The sequence below is a fragment of the Aotus nancymaae genome, unplaced genomic scaffold (assembly GCF_030222135.1).
Source record: "Aotus nancymaae isolate 86718 unplaced genomic scaffold, 86718_ANA_hifiasm-v0.15.2.pri h1tg000020l, whole genome shotgun sequence".
NCBI lineage: Eukaryota > Metazoa > Chordata > Mammalia > Primates > Aotidae > Aotus > Aotus nancymaae.
In genome coordinates, this window is record NW_026988432.1 from 14,132,770 (window position 1) to 14,156,993 (window position 24,224).

Sequence of the window (24,224 nt, forward strand, 5' to 3'; positions counted from 1 at the left end):
TAAGAATATTAATAAGCATGAGGAAACTTTTTAGGGTCATGGAAATATTCTAAAACTGGATTGTGGTGATTCATAACTCTAGAAATTTACCAAAAGTCTATATGAATTATAAACTTACAGTGTGTACATTTTATGGCATGTAAATTGTAGTTTGACCAAGCTGTTAAAAAATAAGCCAATTATGTGATCTTGTTAAAAACTGGGTGGGAAAAGTGAAACAAGCCTACAAAACAGCAGACTGAATCTATTAAGAGCAGCAATAGATTCAGAGCTTTTCAAAAAGCATTTTCAGAAAATATCATTTGGTAATACTCATACGTTGCTCAAAAAGTAACCAGAAAAATATCAATGGGAAAAAGAAAGGAAACCCTTCCAAAAGTTATTCCAAATACTTACCTTATAAAGTCTAAAAGGGTGATAGAGGAGAAATACTGATCAACTACATCATTTATCTTCTCAGATACCACATTTATTACACAATATCAAAATGCTCATGCACCTAACAGTGGGCAATGTTAGAATGGAAGACGAAAATGCCAGCATCCTCTCCATCTGGTATATTGCTTTATTTTGTTCTGGCATTTGAGTTTTATGTTTTGCTACTGTATTCCCAAATTCTCTTTCCTATGTGCAATTTGCCACAATATCTGTTGGGGAACAGTAACATGAGGTGAGTAAATTATCGTTTTATTTTACTTGTGAATTATAACATGCCAAAATATTAGAATCAAAAAGACCCCCAAAATTACTAGTTCATACTCTTTACTAGAGAGGCTATTTCTCTCCTTTAGTGCACAAAACTACAAAATACTGATTTACTTTCAAAAGAAACCAAGGGGGATTATCAATGAGGTTTGGTTTGACTCACTTTATACATGGCACAAAGGAAAGGATATTTCACTTTCAAGGACGGTTATAAACACACACACTATTGGAGTCATTAAATCATTGATTTGATGGCCAAGACTGGGAATGCAAGCAAGACAACATTTAAAAGAATGGAATCCTACTACTTTGGGAGGCCGAGGCAGGCTGATCATGAGGTCAGGAGATCGAGACCATCCTGGCCAACATGGTGAAATCCTGTCTCTACTGAAAAAAAACACAAAAATTAGCTGGGCGTGCTGGTGAGTGCCTATAATCCCAGCTACTTGGGAGACCGAGGCAGGAGAATCGCTTGAAACAGGGAGTCAGTGAGGTGACTTGAAACAGAGAGGTTACAGTGAGCCGAGATCACCCACTGTCCTCCAGCCTGGCGACAGAGCAAGACTCTGTCTAAAAAAAATTTAAAAATAAAAAAAAAGAATGGATGATTTTCGTAATCATATGAATAACACTTTTTCTAAAAGCAGCAATGCCATGACAACAATCATCTTAAGGAGAAGAAAATCTGCCAAAGAAGAGGATGCTGTTGGATTCATTGTGCCTGATGAAGAACAGGAAGGGATGATTGCAGTGAACATTTTCATGACCAGGGGCTGATGTGACAGTAAAGCCTAGGCCGGTGGCAGCTGCAGCCTCGGTGCCTTCCTCAGTGACCGCCACGAAGGAACTGTGCAGGAACTTCTGGGCATACAACCCGGAGTGTGAGGACATTCCCGAGTAGTCAGCTTTGCGCTCACTGAAGGTGTCACCCATTCCCATGGCGACCAGGACTGCCTCAAGATCATAACTGTCCTCCACCTCAAACCGGGGCAAGTGCAAATTCACCCTTCTTTCTTCCAAATGCCCTGGACTAGTCCACTCCACCAATTTCTCAGGACTTATTTTATCTATTATCTATTTTCAGAAAACAGAATGGTAGAATGGTATGATTAACGATAAAAATCTAAAACAGTGTAACACTGATTTGTATCAGGCAGAAGTTATTAACTTTAGTAATAGTTAAAAGTGGAAATTTCAATTTACTAGATTGTTTTCTTTATACAGCAGGTGGTTTTCTTATATTTCTCTTTTTTTACATCATTAAATATTCTATAATTTTATTTTCATTGGTACAAAATAGTAAGCTATATGTTGGTATAAAAACTTACTTAACCAACACCCTGTTGCTGAGCATTGTTTCTTTCTTTCTTTCTTTTAAAATATATATATTTTATTGCACTTTAGGTTCTGGGGTACAGGCGCAGAACATGCAGGATTGTTGCATAGGTACATACATGGCGATGTGGTTTGCTGCTTTCATCCCCACATCACCTATATCTGGCATTTCTCCCCATGTTATCCCTCCCCAACCTCCCTACCCCCTACTGTCCCTCCCCTATTCCCCCCGAACAGACCCCAGTTGTCTTATATTTCTCTATTTAAATTATCTGTGTATGTGTGGAAATCCAATAGCATTAAATAAATTTTTACAGACTTCCCTAGTCTTTGAATGCATATATATTTGCATAGTTGCAATCACAATGAACGTTCACTTTATTTGAACATTCAAATAAAACGAAGTAAAAATGAAGTAAAATTTTTCACACTATTGCATATCTGTACTATCTTCAAACTGCTAGATAATATTCTCATTATATTGATAAATTCTTCCCAATATTTAGCTATTAATTCACTTTACAAACATTTAGTCTACATCAGGTATTATGATAGTTTTGATAGTTACTAAGGATACAAAAATAATAATCACTATGAATTTCAAACTAGGCATTCCAGTGTGTCTAACACTGAAATAACTGATTTGACTCAGAAAGGCAATTTTTTCTTCTACATTATTTCTTTAGGGTAATTCTCACAACTGGAGTTTTGAATCAGAATATAAATACTCTTAAAGCTCTCAGACATATTGGCATTTTGCTGTCCCAAAATATCATCAACTTAAAATGCTACTAGCAGTATTTTACAGAGGCAGCACAGCATCTGGTATTATAAGAAGATAGCAACTATCGTTGTTGAGTGCTTTCTATGTCCTAGACTCCTCCAAGGCTACATTTCTCTAACCATTACAACAGTGCTACACATTAAGCACCATGGACTCCTCTTTAGAGATGGGGAAGTATTGAAGTTCAAGGAAGTTAAGAAGCTTCAAGGGTCAGAAAGCCACTAAAGAAACAGGGACTTGAAACAAAGCTCTCCTGATTTTTAACTACAAAATGGGTGACACTAAATCAATGGTGTAAGGATGTAAGAAAGAAATTCGAAAGCTCCAAGAGCCTACTGAACAGTGTGCAGAATTGGTTGTATATATGCATATGTGATTTCATTTTTCAGGAAAGGGGTCCGTAGATATCAACCATTTCTCAGAATGGTAGATGATCTTTAGGACTCCCATTTTATCTTAAATTTTTATTTTAGTTCATCCCAAAAATTCTAGGATTTGGTTGTTCTCAAGAAATCTGACCTGTACAATTTAATGCTCCCCTGTTGACATCCATCTGCGGCTGCTGCACAGTGAGAAACACTTTCTATTTGACACTGCTGGCCACCAGCTCCTGTTCAGAAGTCCTGGGACACAAAGCCTCAGGAGATGAAAGCAAGAATAAGGAGATGCAAGCGTTTACCTTTTCCAGACCATCGATGTCATTGGGCAGAAGCACAAACATGCTTAAATCATTGTTTTTATATGGAATCCCTAGAATTTTGGCCTGCAAGTCCTCCAAGAAAGCAAAGCTAAAGGAATGGCTCTGTGTCATCATCTGCACAGATTTACTTGTGTTCTGCAACAAATTAACAGAGCACACAATATTAAAGTACATAAGACCAAAGGCATTAAGGCAACCAAGTTAGCTCATCAAAATAATTAGCTCAATCTAAATAAAGTCGAATGTCAGAGTCTCAGAATGAGCATTTGCTACCTACCAGTGTGCATTTGCTCAAACATGACTTTAGATTTTTTTTTTTTTTTTTTTTAAGAAGGAGTCTTGCTCTGTCACCAGGCTGGAGTGCAGTGGCATGATCTCATCTCACTGCAACCTCCACCTCCCAGGTTCAAGCAATTCTCCTGCCTCAGACTCCCAAGTAGCTGGGACTACAGGCACACACCACCACGCCCAGCTAATGTTGTATTTTTAGTGGAGACATGGTTTCATCATGTTGGCCAGGGTGGTCTCAATCTCTTGACCTGGTGATCCGCCCACCTCAGCCTCCCAAAGTCCTGGGATTACAGGTGTGAGCCACCGCACCAGGCCATGACTTTAGATGTTATATCCCACGTGTAAGGACATCACAAAAATAAATTAAAGACCATACCTTTTTCATCCAAAATTTCTCTTCCTTGGTATTTTCTTTCTTAAACTCCCTGTCCCATTGCCCTTTAAAATAAACTGTGTTCACCAGCACCAGCTTGGTAGAGCTACTAATAGAGCCATCTGGGAGCAAGTCCTTGATTTTTTCTGCAAATGAAGAAACAGAAAAATGTTGGCGCATCTTCCAAAGGACAAGGAATATGTATGACAGATATGACGCAGATGGACTTGACTGATCATTAAAAACCCAGTCAGGTCAGCACCTGAGGGCCTTGCTGACAAAGGGTTCCCCGGCAGAATCAGCAGGGAGGTTCTCATTTTGCCCATCGCCTATTTATACCACTGAATAAAGTAAGGTTCATGGTTAAGAGTCTGGACTCTGGGGTCAGATGCCTCTGTTAGCATCCAGTTTTGCCTCTTATCAGCTAAGGACTCTTGAGCGAGTTCTTTAGACTGTCTGTGCCTCGGTTTCCACATCTGTAAAATAGGAATAAAATCTGCCTCATAAACAATCCTGCATGTTCTGCACAGGTACCCCAGAACCTAAAGGGCAATAAAATATATATATTTTTAAAATCTGCCTCAATCATAGGGTTGTTAAAAGGAGCAAATGATTTAACACACGTAAAGCATTTAGAACACCATCTCTCAAAAAGTAAGTACTCTGTATTCGCTATTATTATGCTTATCATTCAATATAGTTACCACCTAAGACTGAGGGATACTTACTATATGGGACAAGGAGTTGATATTTTCATCTCTGAGTTCAGCCTATCTCACAGTAAATTCTAAAAAAATACTGTTCAACCAACTTTTTGAAAGATCCTATTTTTTCTACTTCTTTTATTTCCTTTCTTCAGACCAAGCATGAGGGGGAAAAAATACATTCTGAATAACATAGGTCTCTCTGATAATTGTTATAAAAATGGAATCTGAAACTCTAACAGTAAGGTATCAGCTATTCTCCCCAAGGTGAATTTCCACATCAACATTTCTCTGTGGACTTCTCATACGATGGGATAAAAAAAGAATAATGGAGTGAGAAACTTGTCAAATCCTCTGCTGCAGGGAGGGCTGTAGGTTGTCATCATCCCTGCACTATGCTTAAGTGAAGATGAAGCCCAGGTGGCCCCAGCTGTGGGTGGGAAAGACAAGTCTTGATGGGAGAGCTGCGTGTTTCTCACTTAACACAGAAAGAGAAAAACTCAGAAAGAAAGGCTCCGATATAAAGGAAAGAATGTAAACCCAAGGCAGACATCATCCCATTTTCAGGAACCCCCGCCAGGTATTATGATCCATGGCTATGTGCAAACAATTCTCCAGCAAGCATTTGCATGCAGTTGGCTTCATGTGGTGCCCCCACTGTCTCCCCTTGGCCTCTCCACACTTTCTGAAGTTGCTCCAAATCTGCAGTGCCCTCCCCACCTCCTAGGCCCAGGCTTGCCCTTCCAACCCTGCAAAACCTATCTCAGGTCCCTTCCCAAAGCTTGTTGACTGCATGGCACCCCACGCAGTGTCAAGCCCAGGGCTTCATTCACAGCAGGTTGTCAAGAAGTGCTGTTCGTTTGTTTGTTTGTGCAATGAATGACCGACCCATACTCTACCATTTGTTTGGCTTTCTACCCAGGAATTAATCTTCTTTCGACTTTCATCTGCTGCGTTTACAAAATCAACAGGTTCCAGAGATGCATGGTAATATTTTTCAACATAATCTAAGTATTTCTTCAGGAGAAACAAAGAAAGAATAAAAAGAGGTTAAAAAGTCAATTTATCAATTGCCAACATCACAAAATAACATTAGGATGACTAATATGGCAAGAAAATTTTAAGGCCCTGGGCACATCACGTTGAGTGCCTGCATGCACGTTTTTATGCAGCTTATCTGGGGACGAGGCAAAAACCAGGTTCAGATTGCCAGGACTAAGAAGAAGCTCCCTACAGTTCTGAATGTCTGTAGGTCAGGATGGAAGAGCACTGCAGTGATGTGGCCAGAGCCAAGCAGACAACTTAGGCAGCATGACTTCAGGACCCAGGTGGGACTGTGCCATTTGGCCGTTCCAGAATACGTAACTCGCAGATGTGGTAAGCACAGCAAAACTTACTTGAAGGAAGAGGTATGTTTGTTCTCCAAACAGCCTGTTGGTTATGTTCAGTTCATAATCATTAGTGAGTTTCCTTATTTCAGTCAAAAACTTTTGGAATTGTTGATGTATTGCTTCTGTCTTCTCAGTCTCGAAAATTAAGACAAAAACTCAACAGGTTATCTTGGCAAAAGCAAGTCTAGGTTCTCCCCTATGAGGATGCGGCTGCTGGGTCTCACCCTGAGTTTGTCAGCCTCAAGGGTGGTCCCTGTGTTTGGTGTGGCCCCTGGATATCAGGTGGCTTTTACCCAAGTCATAGGATAATGTAAGTTATGACCAATCTCAGTTCCAGGGAAAAGCCTTCTCTGCAAGCCCAACACCACAAATCTTGCTTTTATAACCCAAGTTGTGGTTTGTTTGGTCTCAAACAGAAGTGCTCACTAAATGTTCAATAAGCTTGTTTTTAGCTCCCCACAAGATTCTAAGCACTTAAAGAAAGTAAATAATTTCCCCAAGCAATTCTTATCTACTGAAGTTTGGAAATTTTTTCCAGATAGTGAATAAGAAAAGTGACTCCTGATAGTTTGAGTCACTACACGTTGGGCTGAAGTGAGATTTATCTTTGTCACCAGGGGAAAAAAACAAACTTTTCTGGATATTTTATGTAGGACCCATCAGTTTTCTGATTGAAGGTTTCATATTCTATGTTACCTTACCAACATATCTAGAATGTCATTATTTCAACATATAAATACAATAAATATTAATTATATGTTAATATATAAAATATACATTTCATCAAAAAATAATATATTAAAATTAATATTTTGTATTCTCATACTAAGTTCTTGAAATACAATGTGCATTTTATTTTTTATTATTATACTTTAAGTTCTGGGGCACATGTGCAGAATGTGCAGGTTTGTTACATAGGTATACACGTGCCATGGTGGTTTGTGGCATCCATCACCCTATCATCTACATTAGTTATTTCTCCTAATGCTATCCTTCCCCTATCCCCCCTCCTCCTGCTACCCCTCCCCTAGCCCTCCACCCCTCGACAGGCCCTTGTGTGTGATGTTCCCTTCCCTATGTCCATGTGTTCTCATTGTTCAACACCCACTTATAAGTGAGAACATGCGGTGTTTGGTTTTCTGTTCTTGTGTCAGGTTGCTGAAAATGATGGTTTCCAGCTTTATCCATGTCCCTGCAAAGGACATGAACTCATCCTTTTTTATGGCTGCATAGTATTCCATGATGCATATGGCCACATTTTCTTTATCCAGTCTATCATTGATGGGCATTTGGGTTGGTTCCAAGTCTTTGCTATTGTGAAAAGTGCTGCAATAAACATACGTGTGCGTGTATCTTTATAAATGAATGATTTATAATCCTTTAGGTATATACCCAGTAATGGGATTGCTGGGTCAAATGATATTTCTCATTCTAGATCCTTAAGGAATTGCCACACTGTCTTCTACAATAGTTAAAGTAATTTGCACACTCACCAACAGTGTAGAAGTGTTCCTATTTCTCCACATCCTCTCCAGCATCTGTCTCCTGATTTTTTAATGATCACCATACTAACTGGTGTGAGATGGTTGCCCAATGTGGTTTTGATTTGCATTTCTCTAATGACCAGTGATGATGAGCCTTTTTTCATATATTTGTTGGCTGCATAAATGTCTTCTTTTGAGAAGTGTCTGTTCATACCCTTCATCCACTTTTTGATAGGGTTGTTTGTTTTTTTCTTGTAAATTTGTTTAAGTTCTTTGTCGATTCTGGATATTAGCCCTTTGTCAGATGGTAGCTTGCAAAAATTTTTTTCCATTCTGTTGGTTGCTGGTTCACTCTAGTGATAGTTTCTTTTGCATGCAGAAGCTCTTTAGTTTAATTAGATCCCATTTGTCTATTTTGGCTTTTGTTGCCATTGCTTTTGGTGTTTTAATCATGAAGTCCTTGCCATGCCTATGCCCTGAATGATTACCTAGGTTTTCTTCTAGGGTTTTTATGGTGTTAGGTCTTATGTTTAAATCTTTAATCCATCCGGAATTAATTATTGTATAAAGTGTAAAGAAGGGATCCAGTTTCAGCTTTCTGCATATGGCAAACCAGTTTTCCCAACACCATTTGTTAAATAAGGAATACTTTCCCCATTGTTTGTTTTTGTCAGGTTTGTCAAAGATAAGATGGTTGTAGATGTGTAACATTACTTCTGAGGCCTCTATTCTGTTCCATTAGTCTATATCTCTGCTTTAGTACCAGTACCATGTTTTTTTGACTACTGTAGTCTTGTAGTATAGTTTGAAGTTAGGTAGCATGATGCCTCCAGATGCCTCCAGCTTTTTTTCTTTTTTTTAGGATTGTCTTGGGTATGTGGGCTCTTTTTTGGTTCCATATGAAATTTAAGGTGTTTGTTTGTTTTCCAATTCTGTGAAGAAATTCAATGGTAGCTTGATGGGATAGCATTGAATCTATAAATTACTTTGGGCAGTATGGCTATTTTCACAATATTGATTCTTCCTAATCATGAGCATGGAATGTTTCTCCATCTGTTTGTGTCCTCTCTTATTTCCTTGAGCAGTGGTTTATAGTTCTCCTTGAAGAGGTCCTTCACATCCCTTGTTAATTGTATTCCTAGGCATTTTATTCTCTTTGTAGCAATTGTGAATGGGAGTTCACTCATGATTTGACTCTCTGTTTGTCTGTTATTGGCATATAGGAATGCTTGTGATTTTTGCACATTGATTTTATATCCTGAGACTTTGCTGAAGTTGCTTATCAGCTTAAGGAGATTTTGAGCTGAGACAATGGGGTCTTCTAAATATACAATCTTGTTGCCTGCAAATAGAGACAATTTGATTTCCTCTTTTCCTAATTGAATACGCTTTATTTCTTTTTCTTGCCTGGTTGCCCTGGCCAGAACTTCCAATGCTATGTTGAAAAGGAGTAGTGAGAGAGGGCATCCTTGTCTTGTATCAGTTTTCAAAGGGAATGCTTCCTGTTTTTGCCCATTCAGTATGATAATGGCTGTGGGTATGTCATAAACAGCTCTTACTGTTTTGAGATACGTTCCATCAATACCTAGTTTATTGAGAGTTTTTAGCATAAAGGACTGTTGAATTCTGTTGAAGGCCTTCTCTATAGATAGTCATGTGGTTTTTGCCTTTGGTTCTGTTTACGTGATGAATTATTGATTTGTGTATGTTAAAGAGCCTTGCATCCCAGGAATGAAGCCAACTTGATCATAATGGATAAGTGTTTTGATGTGCTGTTGGATTCTGTTTGCCAGTATTTTATTGAGGATTTTCGCATCAACGTTCATCATGGATATTGGCCTGAAATTTTCTTTTTTAGTTGTGTCTCTGCCAGGTTTTGGTATCAGGATGATGTTGGTCTCATAAAATGAGTTAGGGAGGATTCCCTCTATTCTCTCTTTTTCTATTGCTTGGAATAGTTTCAGAAGAAATGACCAGCTCCTCTTTGTACTTCTGGTAGAATTCAGCTATGAATCCATCTGGTCCTGGACTTTTTTTGGTTGGTAGGCTATTAATTGCTGCAGCAATTTCAGATCTTGTTATTGGTCTATTCAGGGATTCAACTTCTTCCTGGTTTAGTCTTGGGAGGCTCTAAGTGTCCAGAAATTTATGCATTTCTTCTAGATTTTCTGGTTTATTTGCATAGAGGTGATTCTCTGATGGTAGATTGTATTTCTGTGGGATCACTGGTGATGTTCCCTTTATCATTTTATATTGCATCTATTTGATTCTTCTCTCTTTTCTTTCTTATTAGTCTGGCTACTGGTCTATTTTGTTGATCTTTTTAAAAAACCAGCTCTGCCCAGTTGCTGTGTAAACTTCCCAGAAACTTTGTTAACTCAAGTGAGATTAAAACCACCTACCTGAGCTTCAGCAATGGTTGATGCCCCTTCCCTCACTGAGCTTGAATTTCCCAGGTCAAGCTCAGACTGCAGTGCTGGTTGCAAGAATTTCAAGCCAGTGGATCTTAACTTGTTGGTATTCATGGGTGTGGGTCCCACCGAGCCAGATCACTTGGCTACCTGGCTTCAGCCCCCTTTTTCAGGGGTTTGAGGGGTTCTGTCTTGCTGGCATTCCAGACACCACTGGAGTATGAGGGAAAAAAAACTGCTGTGGCTGAAACAGCCACCTAGTTTTGTGCTGGAAAGCCGGGGCACTGATATTGTATGCACCAGAGGGTATCTCCTGGTCTGCGGGTTGTGAAAATAGTGGGAAAAGTGCAGTATCTGGGTCAGAATGTCAGAGTGCCAGGAAAAGTCCCTAATGGCTTCCCTTGGCTAGGAGAGGGAGTTCTCCAGCCCCTTGTGCTTCCCAGGTGAGGTGACGCCCCACCTTGCTTCTGCTCACCCTCCTTGGGCTACACCCACTGTCTAACCAGTCCCAATGGGATGAAACAGGTACTTCCGTTGGAAATACGGAGACCACCTGCCTTCTGCATCACTCTCGCTGGGAGCTGCACAACGGAGCTGTTCCTATTCAGCCATCTTGCCAGCAATCCTCCTATAATATGCATTTTATATCTATAGCACATCTCAATTTAAACTAGATATATTTTAAGTGTTCAATAGCCACATGAGTAGCTACCATACTGTATAACTTAAGACTAGATAAACTCTCACCCAGGCAAATTAAGAGGCTTGTATTAAAAGGGCCATTTTTGCATTGTTTGAGGAAGGAGGGAGGGAGGGAAGGAAGGAAGGAAGGAAGGAAGGAAGGAAGGAAGCCAGGTCTGCCCCATTAACAGAATAAATGAGGAAATAGCTATAAAAATGAATCAACTAGGGCTAAAAGTATCCACTTAAAATAGGTGAATCTTACAAACACAATGCTATGCCAAAAATTATCAAGTTGCAAAGAATAATGACAAAAAGATATGATATGTAATGAAATAATAAATACGTGGAAATAATGAACACCTAATCCACAATAGTGGGACTTCCTCTCTCAGGAGAAGTTGGGGGTGTGCTCAACAAAGGTATTATACATCAGCCTAAGAAGCATCGGTTAATTTGGTAATGGTATATTTCTTACACTGAAAAGAAGGGTTAAACAGTGTTTATTGCATATTTCTTTATACCTTTTGTGCATAGGTCTTGAGATTTTATCAGCATTATTTAAAAGCAAGATTCAGAATACCCTGAATTTATATAATAATCAAATGGGTACATGTCAAGTCAGTCTCTAAACAAATTATTAAATGAGGAGATTGGAGTAGATGACTTCTAAGAAGTATTCCAGTCCTAATATCCTTTCAGTCAGTAATTCTATTTTCTTCACATCTCTGTGGCTCCCAGAAAAAGCCTGGGGAATAGGCAAAGCTGCTAGACAGCATGTATGTGTAAGTTGTGCCTTACACAAAGCTGAAATTCAGTTCCCACCCCAGTCATCTAGCCCTTCACTCAGGAGTAGGGCAGCTATCCAAAAGAATGAGCTTTTTCTGATTTGCACAAAGGTTCTATATGGGCTATAATGGCTGAGAAAGAATGTGCTCTGAAAACAACCACACTCCTCAACTGAGGGCACATTGCAGTGCCTATATGACCCAATTTGGTTGTACAAAACATGAAAGGAAACCTAACTCTCCATAGATGCAACTGAGCCACCCAGACAATCTAGCCTTTGGGGTTATGAAATGAGAAGCTCATATTGCTGGGTGATCTGAGCTATGGTTTTATGAGGGTCTGTAATTGCACTATGACTACTGTCAGAGCAGCTGTACCCACCTGACAGTGCTAACATCTCCTGATGCTAGCCCTGAAGACCTAATGGGCTTATTCCTTTCCCACGTTTGACTAGACTCTCCTTTGGGTGGGGAATACTGGAACACTGGAGCTAGAAAAGACCTGAGGAGGTCATTGGGCCTGTACTAACTTTCTACATATGACATCAGCAGGGGGCTAAAAATATGAGTGGAGTTTAGCAATAATATCACCTACTGCTACCCACCACCACCACTAGCTGAGTTACCAGATGCCCCTACTGGACACTTTACAGAGGCTGAAAGAAGATAAATAACTTGCCCAAAGTAGCATCTCTCTTAAGTGACTTGAGCCAGGACTTGAACGTAAATCTGTTTAACTCCAAAACCCACCCACTCTGCTATGGGAATTTTTCAGTCTATTAGCCTTTACCAGTTCTATCACAGTGGCATTGTTCATTACACCTAAGGTCTCTTCTTAATACTAAGGAGTTATTATTATTGTATAATCCTTACAACATAATTTGTCTATAGTGATTATTATTGCTTAACAATAAAGAAATGTTACTTCTTTCATGCCTTTCTCAGTCCTTTTCCCCAAAGAGCCCACATCAAAAATGCAACTCTACTGAAGTTTGTAAAACACGTCTCCCCACCTCTTTTTCTTCAGCCTTTATTCTTGAGGTCTTCATGTCTTTTTCAGAGTGAAACACCTAGGAGAGACAGAAAATATTACTGTGGTGCTCAGAGAAGAGAAAACCTCACACCGAATCAGTCAGAGGAGAGTGGACACTTGTGAAATATATACAGGTGAATATATTTCAGTCAGGGGAGAGTGAATGATTGTGAAATTCATATAGGTATACAGGTGACACTCTCCCCTTGAAAAATCATGAAAAGGTCTATGTTTACCTCTGATTTTCTTTCTTTCTTTCTTTCTTTTTGAGATGGAATCTTCCTCTTTCTCGCAGGCTGGAGTGAAGTGGCGTGATCTCAGCTCACTGAAACTTCTGCATACCAGATTCAAGCAATTCTCCTGCCTCAGCCTCCCCAATAGCTTGGATTATAGGCACCCACCACCATGCCCAGCTAAGCTCACACCTGTAATCCCAGCACTTTGGGAGGCTGAGGCAGGTGGATCACCTGAGTCAGGAGTTCGAGACCAGCCTGGCCAACATGGTGAAACTCCGTCTCTACTAATACCTCTGATTTTTTTCTAAGGAGCTTGTATTGGTTTATCTGTTCCTGTATTCATCTTGGATGTGTCATTTTTACTCTAGTGGGGATTATGTTACGTCTTCCATAAGTACTTTTCATGCTCTGTCTTTATTATGAGTGTAATGGCTTTGGACAAGGTCACTCAACCAGTCCCTACTCAAAGGAATTTCAAGCATCTGAGAGCAGGTGGAGAGATGGTGTTTGGAAAGGGAAGAGGGCTTTCCTGATAGACCTGAAATTGCTCCCTGTCTTGATAGTTCTCGTTTCCTGGTCCACAGGTCAAGATGAGCGTATTTTTAAGACAATGCAAGAGGGCTGACCAACCCCCAAACAAACTTGTGCATAGAAAACAAGAAAGACCCCCTCAAATCACACTAACCTTCTGCAACTGGGAAGCGGTGGCTCCTCGGGTCCCAGGGAGAAGCATGCCAATGGCAGTTGAGACGCTCACAGGGGAAAAGAAGATGTTGCCATCATTTGTTTTCTTCAGCTCTTTGAAAAGATCAAACCCAAGTCGAGTGCTGATGACACCGAATGAATCCATGACGATTTTAGCGAGATCTAGAACAGCAAGAACAACAATCAAAACTGAACATTCAAATTGCTCTGTGTCACGGGGACCCTTCCTGCTTCTATTCCTCTTCTTGCATTGATCCGGAATATAGGGATTTCCACCCTCTTGGTGAAAGGTCGCTGCTGCCTGCTTTTCACATCCTCTCTTGGCCTTCTCGTGCCAGGAGACGTCAATCAGTCCACTGGAATCTGCCATCATCCGTGGGTACTCAGTTCTTATTTCCCCAGAGAGCAGAGTTAATGTTTTAATGACTTTATTCTCTTGTTCTCTGTCTGAACCTGCCTACTTCTGCCACCCCACAGCCTCCTCTTCATGGAAGCTTCCCCAGAGAGACCCAGCCCTTGTCCAGACAACACCAGTTTGTTTAGATGTGGGGCCCATGATAAGTCGGCGGGGGGAGGTGCAAGAATCCCCACGGGCCTCAAGTTCAAGCAGTGCTCGCCCATCCAACCTTAGCAATAATAAAGCCAAGACTTGAATCCCTATCTGATGCTGTTTCTCAATTGATTCAAAATTCAGCTCAGAAAGTGACAGGATTGATTAAATCTCTCAAACCCCTTTCCCTAACTGCATTAAAAACTTGACTCTGGGCTGAATTTTCCTGAAGTGCCAACCACGTGTCTCATCATAAATTATTAGGTGGAGGTAAAAGGGTTTCCTTTTCTTATACTTTTCTGTATTGTTTTAGGCCTGTATACGAGCTTGCATTACTTTTGTTATTTCACAAAAATAATTTTTAAAGGGGAATTAATATCTGCCAAAAATAAATAGGTAGAACAGGTTTTACGTTTGCTTCATTACCAGCTACTTTATAACTAGTTAGTAAAGGCTTTAGGAGGAATCCTAAAACAAGAATAAGTTTAATGCAGAGTAAAGTTTTTTAAAGCCCATATGCTTTGTGGCCTTTTGCTCTCAAGGGCTCATCCCTGCTAAGGCATCCCACATCTGATGTCAAAGCTTCCACTTCAACGTCAGATTTCCCTGCAGGGATCCTTTACAGGTTAACTCGGAAACAAAAGGAATTAATTTATGTCAAAGAAGATACATTGTCATGGCCCTGTAGGAACTGAATTAAATAAAATTATTCCCAGAAAGTCTGTGCGCAATAAAAGTAATTCTTTCAAATCAACAAACATCATTGTTCTCAAAATACAGAGGTCTTAAATTGGAGCCAGAATAAGAACTTACCTCAGGATTTGGAGAGACAGAGTTGGCTGGGCAAGGAACTAGGAAGCATATGTCAATTAGGTAGCTGAGATCCTTAATTTGCAGTTCAAATCTGCTTCAGCAGTGGTTTTCCACCTTGTGTGCACCTTAAAATCTCCTCAGAAACTTTAAAAAAGTCTATGCCCAAGCCCCGCCCCAGACCAACTGAGTCAGCATCTCTTGGGTGGAAACCAGGCATCAGAATTTTTATCACCCCAGGTGATTACAATGCACAGCCAACGCTGGGAACCAAGGGTGTATAGCCTGATGAACACATACATTAAATGCATGCTTTACTTACCACAGATGGACAGAGCTGTGTCCTGACAAGTCATTTTCTAGAGTTATTTTTGCAGTCACATTATTTAGGAGTGCCAAATGCAAAGAAGAAAAATGAAAGAAGACTATCTTGCTAGAGAAGAACAAGAAAAAGGAACAAGGAAAGTTTGACTAGGCAGCCGCACACAAGCGAACGTGTGCATGCATGCACACCCCTATTCTTGTTCTCTATTCCATCCATCCATTATAAAAATATCTCATTTTAATTCATTCAATAAACATTTATCAAGTCTATTATGTACCAGGGGTTGTGCCTAATGCCAATAATTCATAAACACCCGACACCCTCACTGATGTCAGGAGAACAACACTACCCAAAAAAACTCAATAGGAAATGACACCCCCAGATTCCTGTTTTTCCTGTCAACCCTGGAGCGTTTCTACCGGCCCCACCAGTTCATTAAAAGAAACTGCTTGGATTAGTCTCAGCTTTAAACTTCAGTAAAGGGCGTGGAGATTTGCCGTCGTCGCTGGGCAGCAGCTCCTAGAAGGGCATCTTAACTCTTCCTTCTGCCTAAAGGAACAGCTCCCCAGATATGCAGGCTCGAAGGGCATGGGTCACGTGTGTTACAGTCTCCATATACACAATTTGCTTTTTTCAAAATATTTTTATTTCTACTCTTTAAGCAAACTCAAAACCATATTTAATTGATTTGCTTTTTAATAGGCATGGAGAATCTTGCAAATTGAGTGACGTTTAGAAAGAATTAACACTTAGTTAACCCTGGATGAAATGGAAATGTTAGGCGTTTTTTAGTGGCATAAAATCTCTAAGCCATATCCCTAACAGTTTGTATCTTCTCATTTCTTTCTCTGTGGCCTCTAGACTCCCTGTCCAATTGCCCAGCCCTTTCCACAGGGCTTCTACTTTTTGCTAAATCTTTTTCTCTACCACCTGCACTCATGGGGAGACCTGGCTTTTCCTGAACACTACTACATCCTGCAGTCTTTTCTGGGAACAGCCACTCATGTCTTGGGAAAGCATCAAGTCACCATTCTTATTTTCCCTCGCACTCCCACTTCTTCCATGTCTTTCTTCCTTCAGTCGCCTTCAATGCTCCCCTTTGGAAACTTAGACCATTATACTGTGCTGCTCTTTCCCTAACCCTGGCCCCTCCAGGACTCTGTACATGGTCTTCCTATCCACCCCAGCTGCTACTGCCACCCTGTACACCTTCACCATTCATGTTGCCAGTGCCTCTCACTTCTCCAACTTTCACCTTCCCTCTCTTCTTTTTTTTTTTTTTTTTTTTTTTTTTTTTTGAGTTGGTGTCTTGCTCTGTCACCCAGGCTGGAGTGCAGTGGCACAATCTCAGCTCACTGCAACCTCTGCCTCCTGGGTTCAAGCAATTCTCAGCCTCTGGAGTAGCTGGGTTTACAGGCATCTGCCACCACGTCCAGATAATTTTTCTACTTTTAGTAGAGACAGGGTTTCACTGTGTTGGCCAGGCTGGTCTCAAACTCCTGACCTCGTGATCTGCTGGCCTCGGCCTCCCAAAGTGCCGGGATTACAAGCGTGAGTCACCGTGTCCTGCCACACCTTCCCTCTGTTATAGTAGCCCACTCACACCAAGAACTGCTCTTGTTTAATACTGAAGTACCTCCACGTGGTGACAGATTCTCATCCTTATTCTCTCTAAACCTAATTTTCAACCTTCACAACCTCTTATCACAGGACTCCTGTGAGGAGTTGCCTTCACAACCTCTCATCACAGGACTCCTCCCTGTTCTATTTTGTCTCTTCTTTCTAGGATCAAAACTGCCCCAGAGGTGGGGAAATACATTGATGATTACGAACCATTTAAAAAGTGATTTCTATGCTGACAAGTGAGGAGAAGATATCGTTATGCCCTGAAGCACAGTATTGATAGGTTCCCAACCCTGTTCCATAATTCACTTTTGTTCCAACCTCCATGTGTCTGTTACTGAAACTAACTTGTAATAGTTTTCTTCTTCAAGCATATAATCTTGTAGTGAATGCTGCCAATGTTCCCACCAGATTTCTTTAAGCTACCAGCATGCCTGTTACCCAGTTGCTGCTTTGCCTTATAATTCACAGATGCCCTTTTCTTGGCTAAAGGAGAGCTACCTACCCGGGAAGCTAGGTACCACTCCATCCCCTCACCATGGCACAACTCAGGCATGACTTACTGGCATAAGGGCATAAAAAAACAGCCCCCGGCTGGGTGCAGTGGCTCACACCTGTAATCCCAGCACTTTGGAAGGCCAAGGAGGGTGGATCATGAGGTCAGGAGTTCAAGACCAGCCTGACCAACACAATGAAATTCTGGCTTTACTAAAAATCTTAACTACTATGTCATACCATATACAGATTTCCATTTTAAATGGATCACAAGGCTAACTGAAACACACAAAAGCATTTACAATAATAGTAAAAATTTAAAAACTGGACAACACAAAATTTAAAAGCTTTTATTAATCAAAAAACACTATCAAAGTTGGATATATATATATATATATTCCAAGACCTAACAATTTCAGCCCAGAGATTTACCCAACATAAACAGTCTGCTCATGGGCACCCAGAGACATGTGCCCACAACATTCATAATAGCCAAATACTGGAAACTCAAATGTACATTAACAGCATAACACGTAAATAATGGTATGTTCACAGTGAAATCCTACACAGCAATGACAATGAATGAACTAAAGCTACAAGCAAAAAAAAAAAAAAAAAAAAAAAAGATATACTTCTCAAACAATATTGAACAAAAGAAGCCAAATGTAAAAGAATGCATACTATATGATTCTTTTTATATAAAGTACAAAAGCAGGCAAAGCTAAACTCCGGTTGATCCCTGAACAACACAGGGGTTAGTGATGCCGACCTCCCTCACAGTTGACATTCCAGATATAACTTTTTATTTTTATAATTTTCTTTTTAGAGACGGGGGTCTCACTATGTTGCCCAGGTTACATTCTGGATTTGGGCACCTGGTTTCCAGCAATCCTTTCACCTCAGCCTCCTGAGTAGCTGGGACTACATGCATGTATCATGGTGCTCAGTTTGTGTGTGTGTGTGTGTGTGTGTATATATATATATATAATGTATGTATTTTTTTACCCTTTACAATAATATTTTAATAAAGCTAGTAAATGTTTGTCCTTGATTACAAGAATACATATTCATAATATACAAAACTTGTAGAAAACAAAGGAAGCATAAAGAGGGCAAAAAACCACCCCTAGTTTACAACCAAAGACAAAGACTACCAACGTATAATTTTCCACTCCACAAAAACTTAACTACTGATAGCCTACTGCTGACCAGAAAACTTACCAATAACATATAGAGTCGATTAACTCAAATTTTGTATGTTATATGTATTACATGCCATATTCTTACAATAAAGTAAGCTAGAGAAAGTATAACATTATTAAGAAAATTAAAAAGAGAAAATGTATTTACTATTCATTAAGTGGAAGTGCATCATCTATAAAGTCCATCTCCTTTTTGGTGTTAAATTCTCCAGCTTTAGATCCTGCACCTTCCTCCTGCTTTAAGTTGTCATATAATGACTTTGGTTTTTCTCCGATCATATTAGAGTCTATAGGTATACCTTTCCTATAGTAATTCGGTCCCCATATAAGAGCTACATTTTCAGCGTAAAGTGAAAACGTGTTTCTCAAAAAGAGAAAGGTTTTCGTATCTGCTGGTGTAGCTGCAGAGCCAGCTTCACATTGAGTAGGCTGAGGCAGAGAAGCAAGAGGAGTGGTTGGCCTGGATGTTTCGAGAGTGGCAGAGGCAGAAGAGGTGAAGAAGTTGGAATAGGGGGCAGGAGAAGCATGGACACTGGGTGCAACTTTACAGAAATACATTATCATTTCTGACTTTTTCTTTTTTTGCTTCTTCATTTCTCTGAAGATGTTTCCACATGGTACCAATCCTGCTTCCATAATTTGCTTTAGTTTTAGTGCCTGTGTTGTCAAAGGGTCCATGTCAAAAAGAATTTAAAAGCAGCCTTGAGTAATCAGAAGCCTTCTGCCAGATTGCCTAATGTCGATTTGTTTTCTGGCACTGCTTCTTTTACATCTTCTTTCATCATCTGGAGCTGGTTCAGAAGCACTCATCTCCATAAAATTGTCTTCTGTTAATCCCTGTGGTGTGGAATCTATTTGCTCTTGAATTTTCCCAAGATCCATATTTTGAAATCCTTCACCCCCTGCCTTTTTTTTTCATATCCACAATCTTTTTCATAGTTTCCTTGATTGGTTCTGTCATAAATCCTTTGAAGTCATGCACAACATCTGGACGCAGTTTTCTTTGGCAGGAATTTGTTGTTTCAGGCTTGATAGCTGTCTCAGCTTTTTCTATAACAATGATGGCATCTTCAGTGGTATAATCCTTCCAGATTTCCATGTTCTCTCTACTAGGGTTCTCTTCAATAGCGTTGGTAATCCTTTCCATAGAGTACCTTGTGTCATGACATTTAAAGTCCTGATGGCCCCCTGATTTAGAGGCTGAATTACAGATACTGTGTTTTGGGGCAAGGAGACAACTTCGATGACTTCAATGTTGAACTAATGGGGTTCTAGGTGACCAGGGGCATTGTTCAATAGCAAAAGAATTTTAAAAGTTAGTCCCTTTCTGGCAAAGCACTTCCTGGACAAAGCATTGATGAATCAACCCAGAAAAAGGATTCTCATATTCCAGGACTTCTTTTTGTACAATCCAAAGACTGGCAGCTGGTATTTATCTTTTCCCTTCAAGGGTTGGGGGTTAGTGCTATCAATAAAGACAATTTTGATTATAAACCCAACTGTATTTGTACAAAACAGTAGCATTAGCTTATCCCTCCCTGCCTTAAATCCTAATGCCTTCTTCTCTTACTTACTGATACATGTCATTTGCTTCCTTTTTTTCCTTCAGAATAGGGCATTTAAAATAATAGTTAGTATTATTGATGTGAATCCATCTGTTGTTTTAAATGCATTTTCCTGACCTTAAAAGAGTAAGAATCTTTCCACTGTAAACTTCCATATTGCTTCAGGATTTGCTGGTCAAGGTCTATGAAAAATGCCTTGGGGATTTTGAATGGAAGTGAATTTCTCAAGACTTGAAAAGGAAGCCTCTGAGCCCATAACCTTTATAATCACTTTTGTCACTATAGCAGCTAAACACCACAATCTTAACACTTTGACTTCTACTTGCCCTTCATGTTTTGTCTCCGTCAGTGATATTTTGATGCTATCATATGCCATATACCAGTGTCCCATTTCCTTCCAGCGTCTGTTTCTCAGCATGTGAACAACTCAGTCTCAGAATTCCATTTGGAGGTCTGTTTTCTGCAGCTAGTCCTGATACCAAGTACTCACTATTAACAGGGGTCACTACAGAAAACAAAGAGCACCATCAAACGTGTAATCAAGAAGAAGACTATTTACAACAGTAGGATTAGGACTAAGGGAAGGCAACAAAGGGCAGTGAAACATGCAAGATGTAGCAACAGTGAAGAGACTATTCTAACCCTAGTCCAGAAGGACAAATGGTGATGTCATCACCAAACCCCAGAGAAAGTAAATGCAGTTTTAGAAAACGTTGAGCCCAATAAGCTCTGTAACCTTTGGTAAAATAATGCAAACATCCCTTGTGACCCTCACAGAGAGGAAGACAGTTGGTTAAGCACTCTGTCTTCACCTAATGCTGACCTACTCTTGGTGCCTGCCATTGACCAAATCTAACTGGATGTCAGAGAGCACAGGAGCCTTATGATGTCTCTCTACAACTCAGCTTCTTAGAACCCATAGGAGATAGAGAAGAATGAAAGGTGTAGGTGAAGAAGCAAAATAAGATACCCAGCACAGCCACATCCCCACGAGGGCAAATTTCTTTATGTCTCTAGAACTTCATATCTCCGTTGATACTCCAGAGACAAGCATCAACAATAATTGATATTGTTGTTATATAAAAATCATATTCAAGTACACAAGAAAACACCAGGATTCCAATGAGCAAAAGGGTAAAAGAAAGACAATTTACAAGAGGAAATTCAACTAGAAATGTAAAATAAAATTGGCTATTTGTTGCCAATCAAATGAAAGCTTTGAAGTGACTCAGAAAAATTGAAGCAGTTTGAGTAAAGAGTGGAGAGGCAGCAGATTACTTAGTGAGTATTAAGGAGCAGCATAGAAGATGGTACATGATACATCTGCATGGTCAAAAAAATTAAAATAGGACATTGAAGACAGAGGAAATCAATGGCTAGAAAAGGCAATGGGAATAAAGGAGAAGATCTTGCTTCCTGGTTTCATAGTATCAGAATGGGGGAGTGAGTAGACTCCCATGAGAAAAGATCAAGGGGCATGCAGCCATCAGGGAAAATCCACAGTGCAGATAAAGCAAGGAGGAAGAAAGACAGTTCTAGTAAAAGGGAGAACATCAATATATGATGTTTCTTAGGAGTAGAAAAAGAAGGCCAAGAGGAATCAGGGAGAGAATTATAAGAGATCAGCAAGGGGACAGGGTTAGATTTGGTTTGGTTTGAAAACATACAGTAAATATGATGTCTGTCCCTGGTGGTGTTGGTGGAGTAAGAAGGAGGGAGAGAAGGAAGAGATAATATCATTTTGTCTGTGCTCTAAGCTGTACTTACATATGAGACTATTTCCCTCTCTTCTTTTCAAACCTTACTGGGGTTGTTTTCCCTCAAGAAAACTAAAACAGGAAAGTTAATTAATCTTGTTCTGAAGTTGTTCACTATACACATACCTATATCTGTAGAGAAATCCTTGGGAATAAGGTAATTGGCATATATTCTATTATTTAATGCTTGAAAAATCTCCTCCACTAACCAGTTTCCCTATAGACAGGCACAAGCACATAGGTAAGAAACAATAAATAAAATGTCCTCTTTAATTTGTAACTTAACAATGCTGAGAAAACTTTACAGCCTTCATAAGGAAGTGAGTTCCAGGAAAATCTAGGAGACGTTTCTTAACCAATCTATAAAGGCATTAGTAATGACAGGATGTTTCCTGAAAGTGTAAATTCCCATTGAGGATTTGTTTTTAATTTCTGGATTCCTGGAGCCAATGAAGGTAGTGTATGTTTATGAAATACCAGGAGACATAAGTTAGCAACTGTTCACATGCAAAAAACTTCTTGGAATTGCGGCATTCTCTGTGACAACATACGACATCAGGATACGTCCTGTCTATCCTGTATATCACATGCCAGGAGCACTTTTTTTTTCCTATGTGGGATGGTTGATCTTGAGCCTGCAGAGAGCAAGCTGGCCCCAGATTTCTCCAAGTCCACATTTCTTTGCCTCCAATAATTACATGTCCAAAGATAAGGAACTATAGACATGCCTTTGTAGAAGGGATCAGGAGCACTTTTTAGGAACAGAAAAAAAATGCTGGAAATGACTTTTCATTTGAACTAATCCAAGCTTTCTCTAAATATAAGCAAACTCCTGGTCATTTTCAGTTAGTACCTCTCCTCAAGTTCAACCTCTTCATGACAAACCTCAGCATCTCAGGAGATTTAGCCATGGTCTGAAATTCTCTTCCATAGATTGGTTCCCTATAACCTGTTTGTCTCAGTTTTCTATCCTGTTTTGTTCGCTCCATTCCCAGGCTGAGCTTCTTGCTTCTGTTCTGTAGACATTATATTCCTTCTCTTTGGTACCCAAGTAAACCCAGACTACTCCATACAGAGGAAGGTCCATTTTTGTCTTATAGCCCTGGATACAGACTCAGCAGAGAAGACCATTCTTCATTTTTGGAATTCTGCATCTCAGATGTTTCCTCTTATTTTTTTTTCTTCTATCTTTGAACTTTTTAGTTCATCAACACCCCATTAGTCTATTCCCCTACTTAAATCAGGGAACTTATACTTCCCAATCTCATTCAGAGATTCGAAACATATATATTGATACAGGAGACCTAAGAACAGCATGTCTTGGGCGTTGGGGAAACAGGAAGGTGAGAAACTTTCCGACTGGAAACACAGCTCCTTTTCTCCCTTCCATCCCCTACTTCCATCCTATGTGTTTCTGGAAACTTGTTGTAGATGAATCTGCCTATGACTTTGTGATGTGCTGAGAAAACAAACTCACGGCTCCTGTTAAAAAGTGCACATGACAATAACAAGTGTTGGGAAGGATGTGGAATAACCAGAACTCTTATTCATGGTTGGTTGGAATGCATAATTGTGCAGCGTCTATGGAAAAGAGTCTGGCATCTCCTCAAAATATTAACCTAGAGTTACCATATGACCGAGTGATTTCATTGATAGGTATATACCCAAAAGAAATGAAGACATATGCCATGGAAAAAAAAATGTACATAAAAGGTCAGAGCATCATTTTCATAATAGCAAAAAGATAGAAACAACACAAATGTCCATCAACTTATGAATAAAGAAAATGTGGTCTATTCATTCAATGGAATATTAGCCACAAAAAGGAATGATGTACTGATTCATGTGACAACATGGACGAACTTTGAACATAATACTGGTGAAAAAAGAGCCTCCCATCACAAAAGGACAAGTACCGTATGATTCCATTTATATGAAATGTTTACAAGCGACAAATCCACAGAAACAGGAGGTAGATTCATGGTTTCCAGGATCTTGAGAGAGGGAAAAAGGAAGTACAAGGTTTCTTTTGGAGGTAGTAAAATTGTTGTGGGATGAGATCATGATGGTGACAGCACAACTTTGTGAATGTACTAAAAATCACTGAAGTGTACAGTTGAAAATAGTGAACCTTATGGTATATAAATTGTATCTCAATAAAAAGGGAGTCCACAAAACAGTTCCCTACTCTGGTAGTGATGGAGATACTGGATTAAATGGCCTTGGACAACAATACTCTCCCTGGCCATAGACATTCCTCAGATTACAAGATATTC

General features: G+C 39.8%; 2 protein-coding genes and 1 non-coding gene across 9 annotated transcripts in view; 1 reads left to right on the forward strand and 2 right to left on the reverse strand.

Annotated features, from left to right (window-relative positions):
• LOC135276019 (neuroblastoma breakpoint family member 1-like) overlaps positions 1-24,224 on the forward strand; it is a 171,992-nt gene that overhangs the window by 120,944 nt on the left and 26,824 nt on the right. The gene's annotated exons all lie outside the window — the stretch shown is intronic.
• LOC135276051 (serpin B13-like) lies at positions 1,375-13,766 on the reverse strand. Of its 7 annotated transcripts, none has more exons than XM_064379051.1 (7): positions 13,602-13,766; positions 12,661-12,717; positions 6,290-6,418; positions 5,792-5,909; positions 4,192-4,334; positions 3,504-3,659; positions 1,375-1,779 (listed from the first exon to the last, which is right to left on the reverse strand). In XM_064379051.1, the coding sequence occupies exons 1-7, from the start codon at positions 13,764-13,766 to the stop codon at positions 1,375-1,377; spliced, it is 1,173 nt and encodes a 390-aa protein (XP_064235121.1). The 7 variants fall into 7 exon arrangements, with proteins under 7 accessions (XP_064235121.1, XP_064235122.1, XP_064235118.1 ...); XM_064379052.1 differs by having other exon boundaries at positions 5,792-5,911; positions 6,385-6,438; positions 12,651-12,717; XM_064379048.1 differs by having other exon boundaries at positions 6,290-6,438; positions 12,651-12,717.
• LOC135276150 (small nucleolar RNA SNORA38) lies at positions 22,559-22,689 on the reverse strand. The gene has a single exon (XR_010343714.1). It is a non-coding gene; the product is annotated as a small nucleolar RNA SNORA38 (small nucleolar RNA).

Excerpts from the sequence above, each read along its gene's own strand:
- LOC135276051 (XM_064379048.1), bottom strand. The coding sequence starts at position 13,766 with ATGGATTCATTCGGTGTCATCAGCACTCGACTTGGGTTTGATCTTTTC. Across the intron at positions 5,910-6,289 it reads AAACATACCTCTTCCTTCAA|AAATACTTAGATTATGTTGA; the intron begins GTAAGTTTTGCT and ends TTTCTCCTGAAG. Across the intron at positions 4,335-5,791 it reads GGTAGAAAGCCAAACAAATG|AAAAAATCAAGGACTTGCTC; the intron begins GTAGAGTATGGG and ends CTTCATTTGCAG.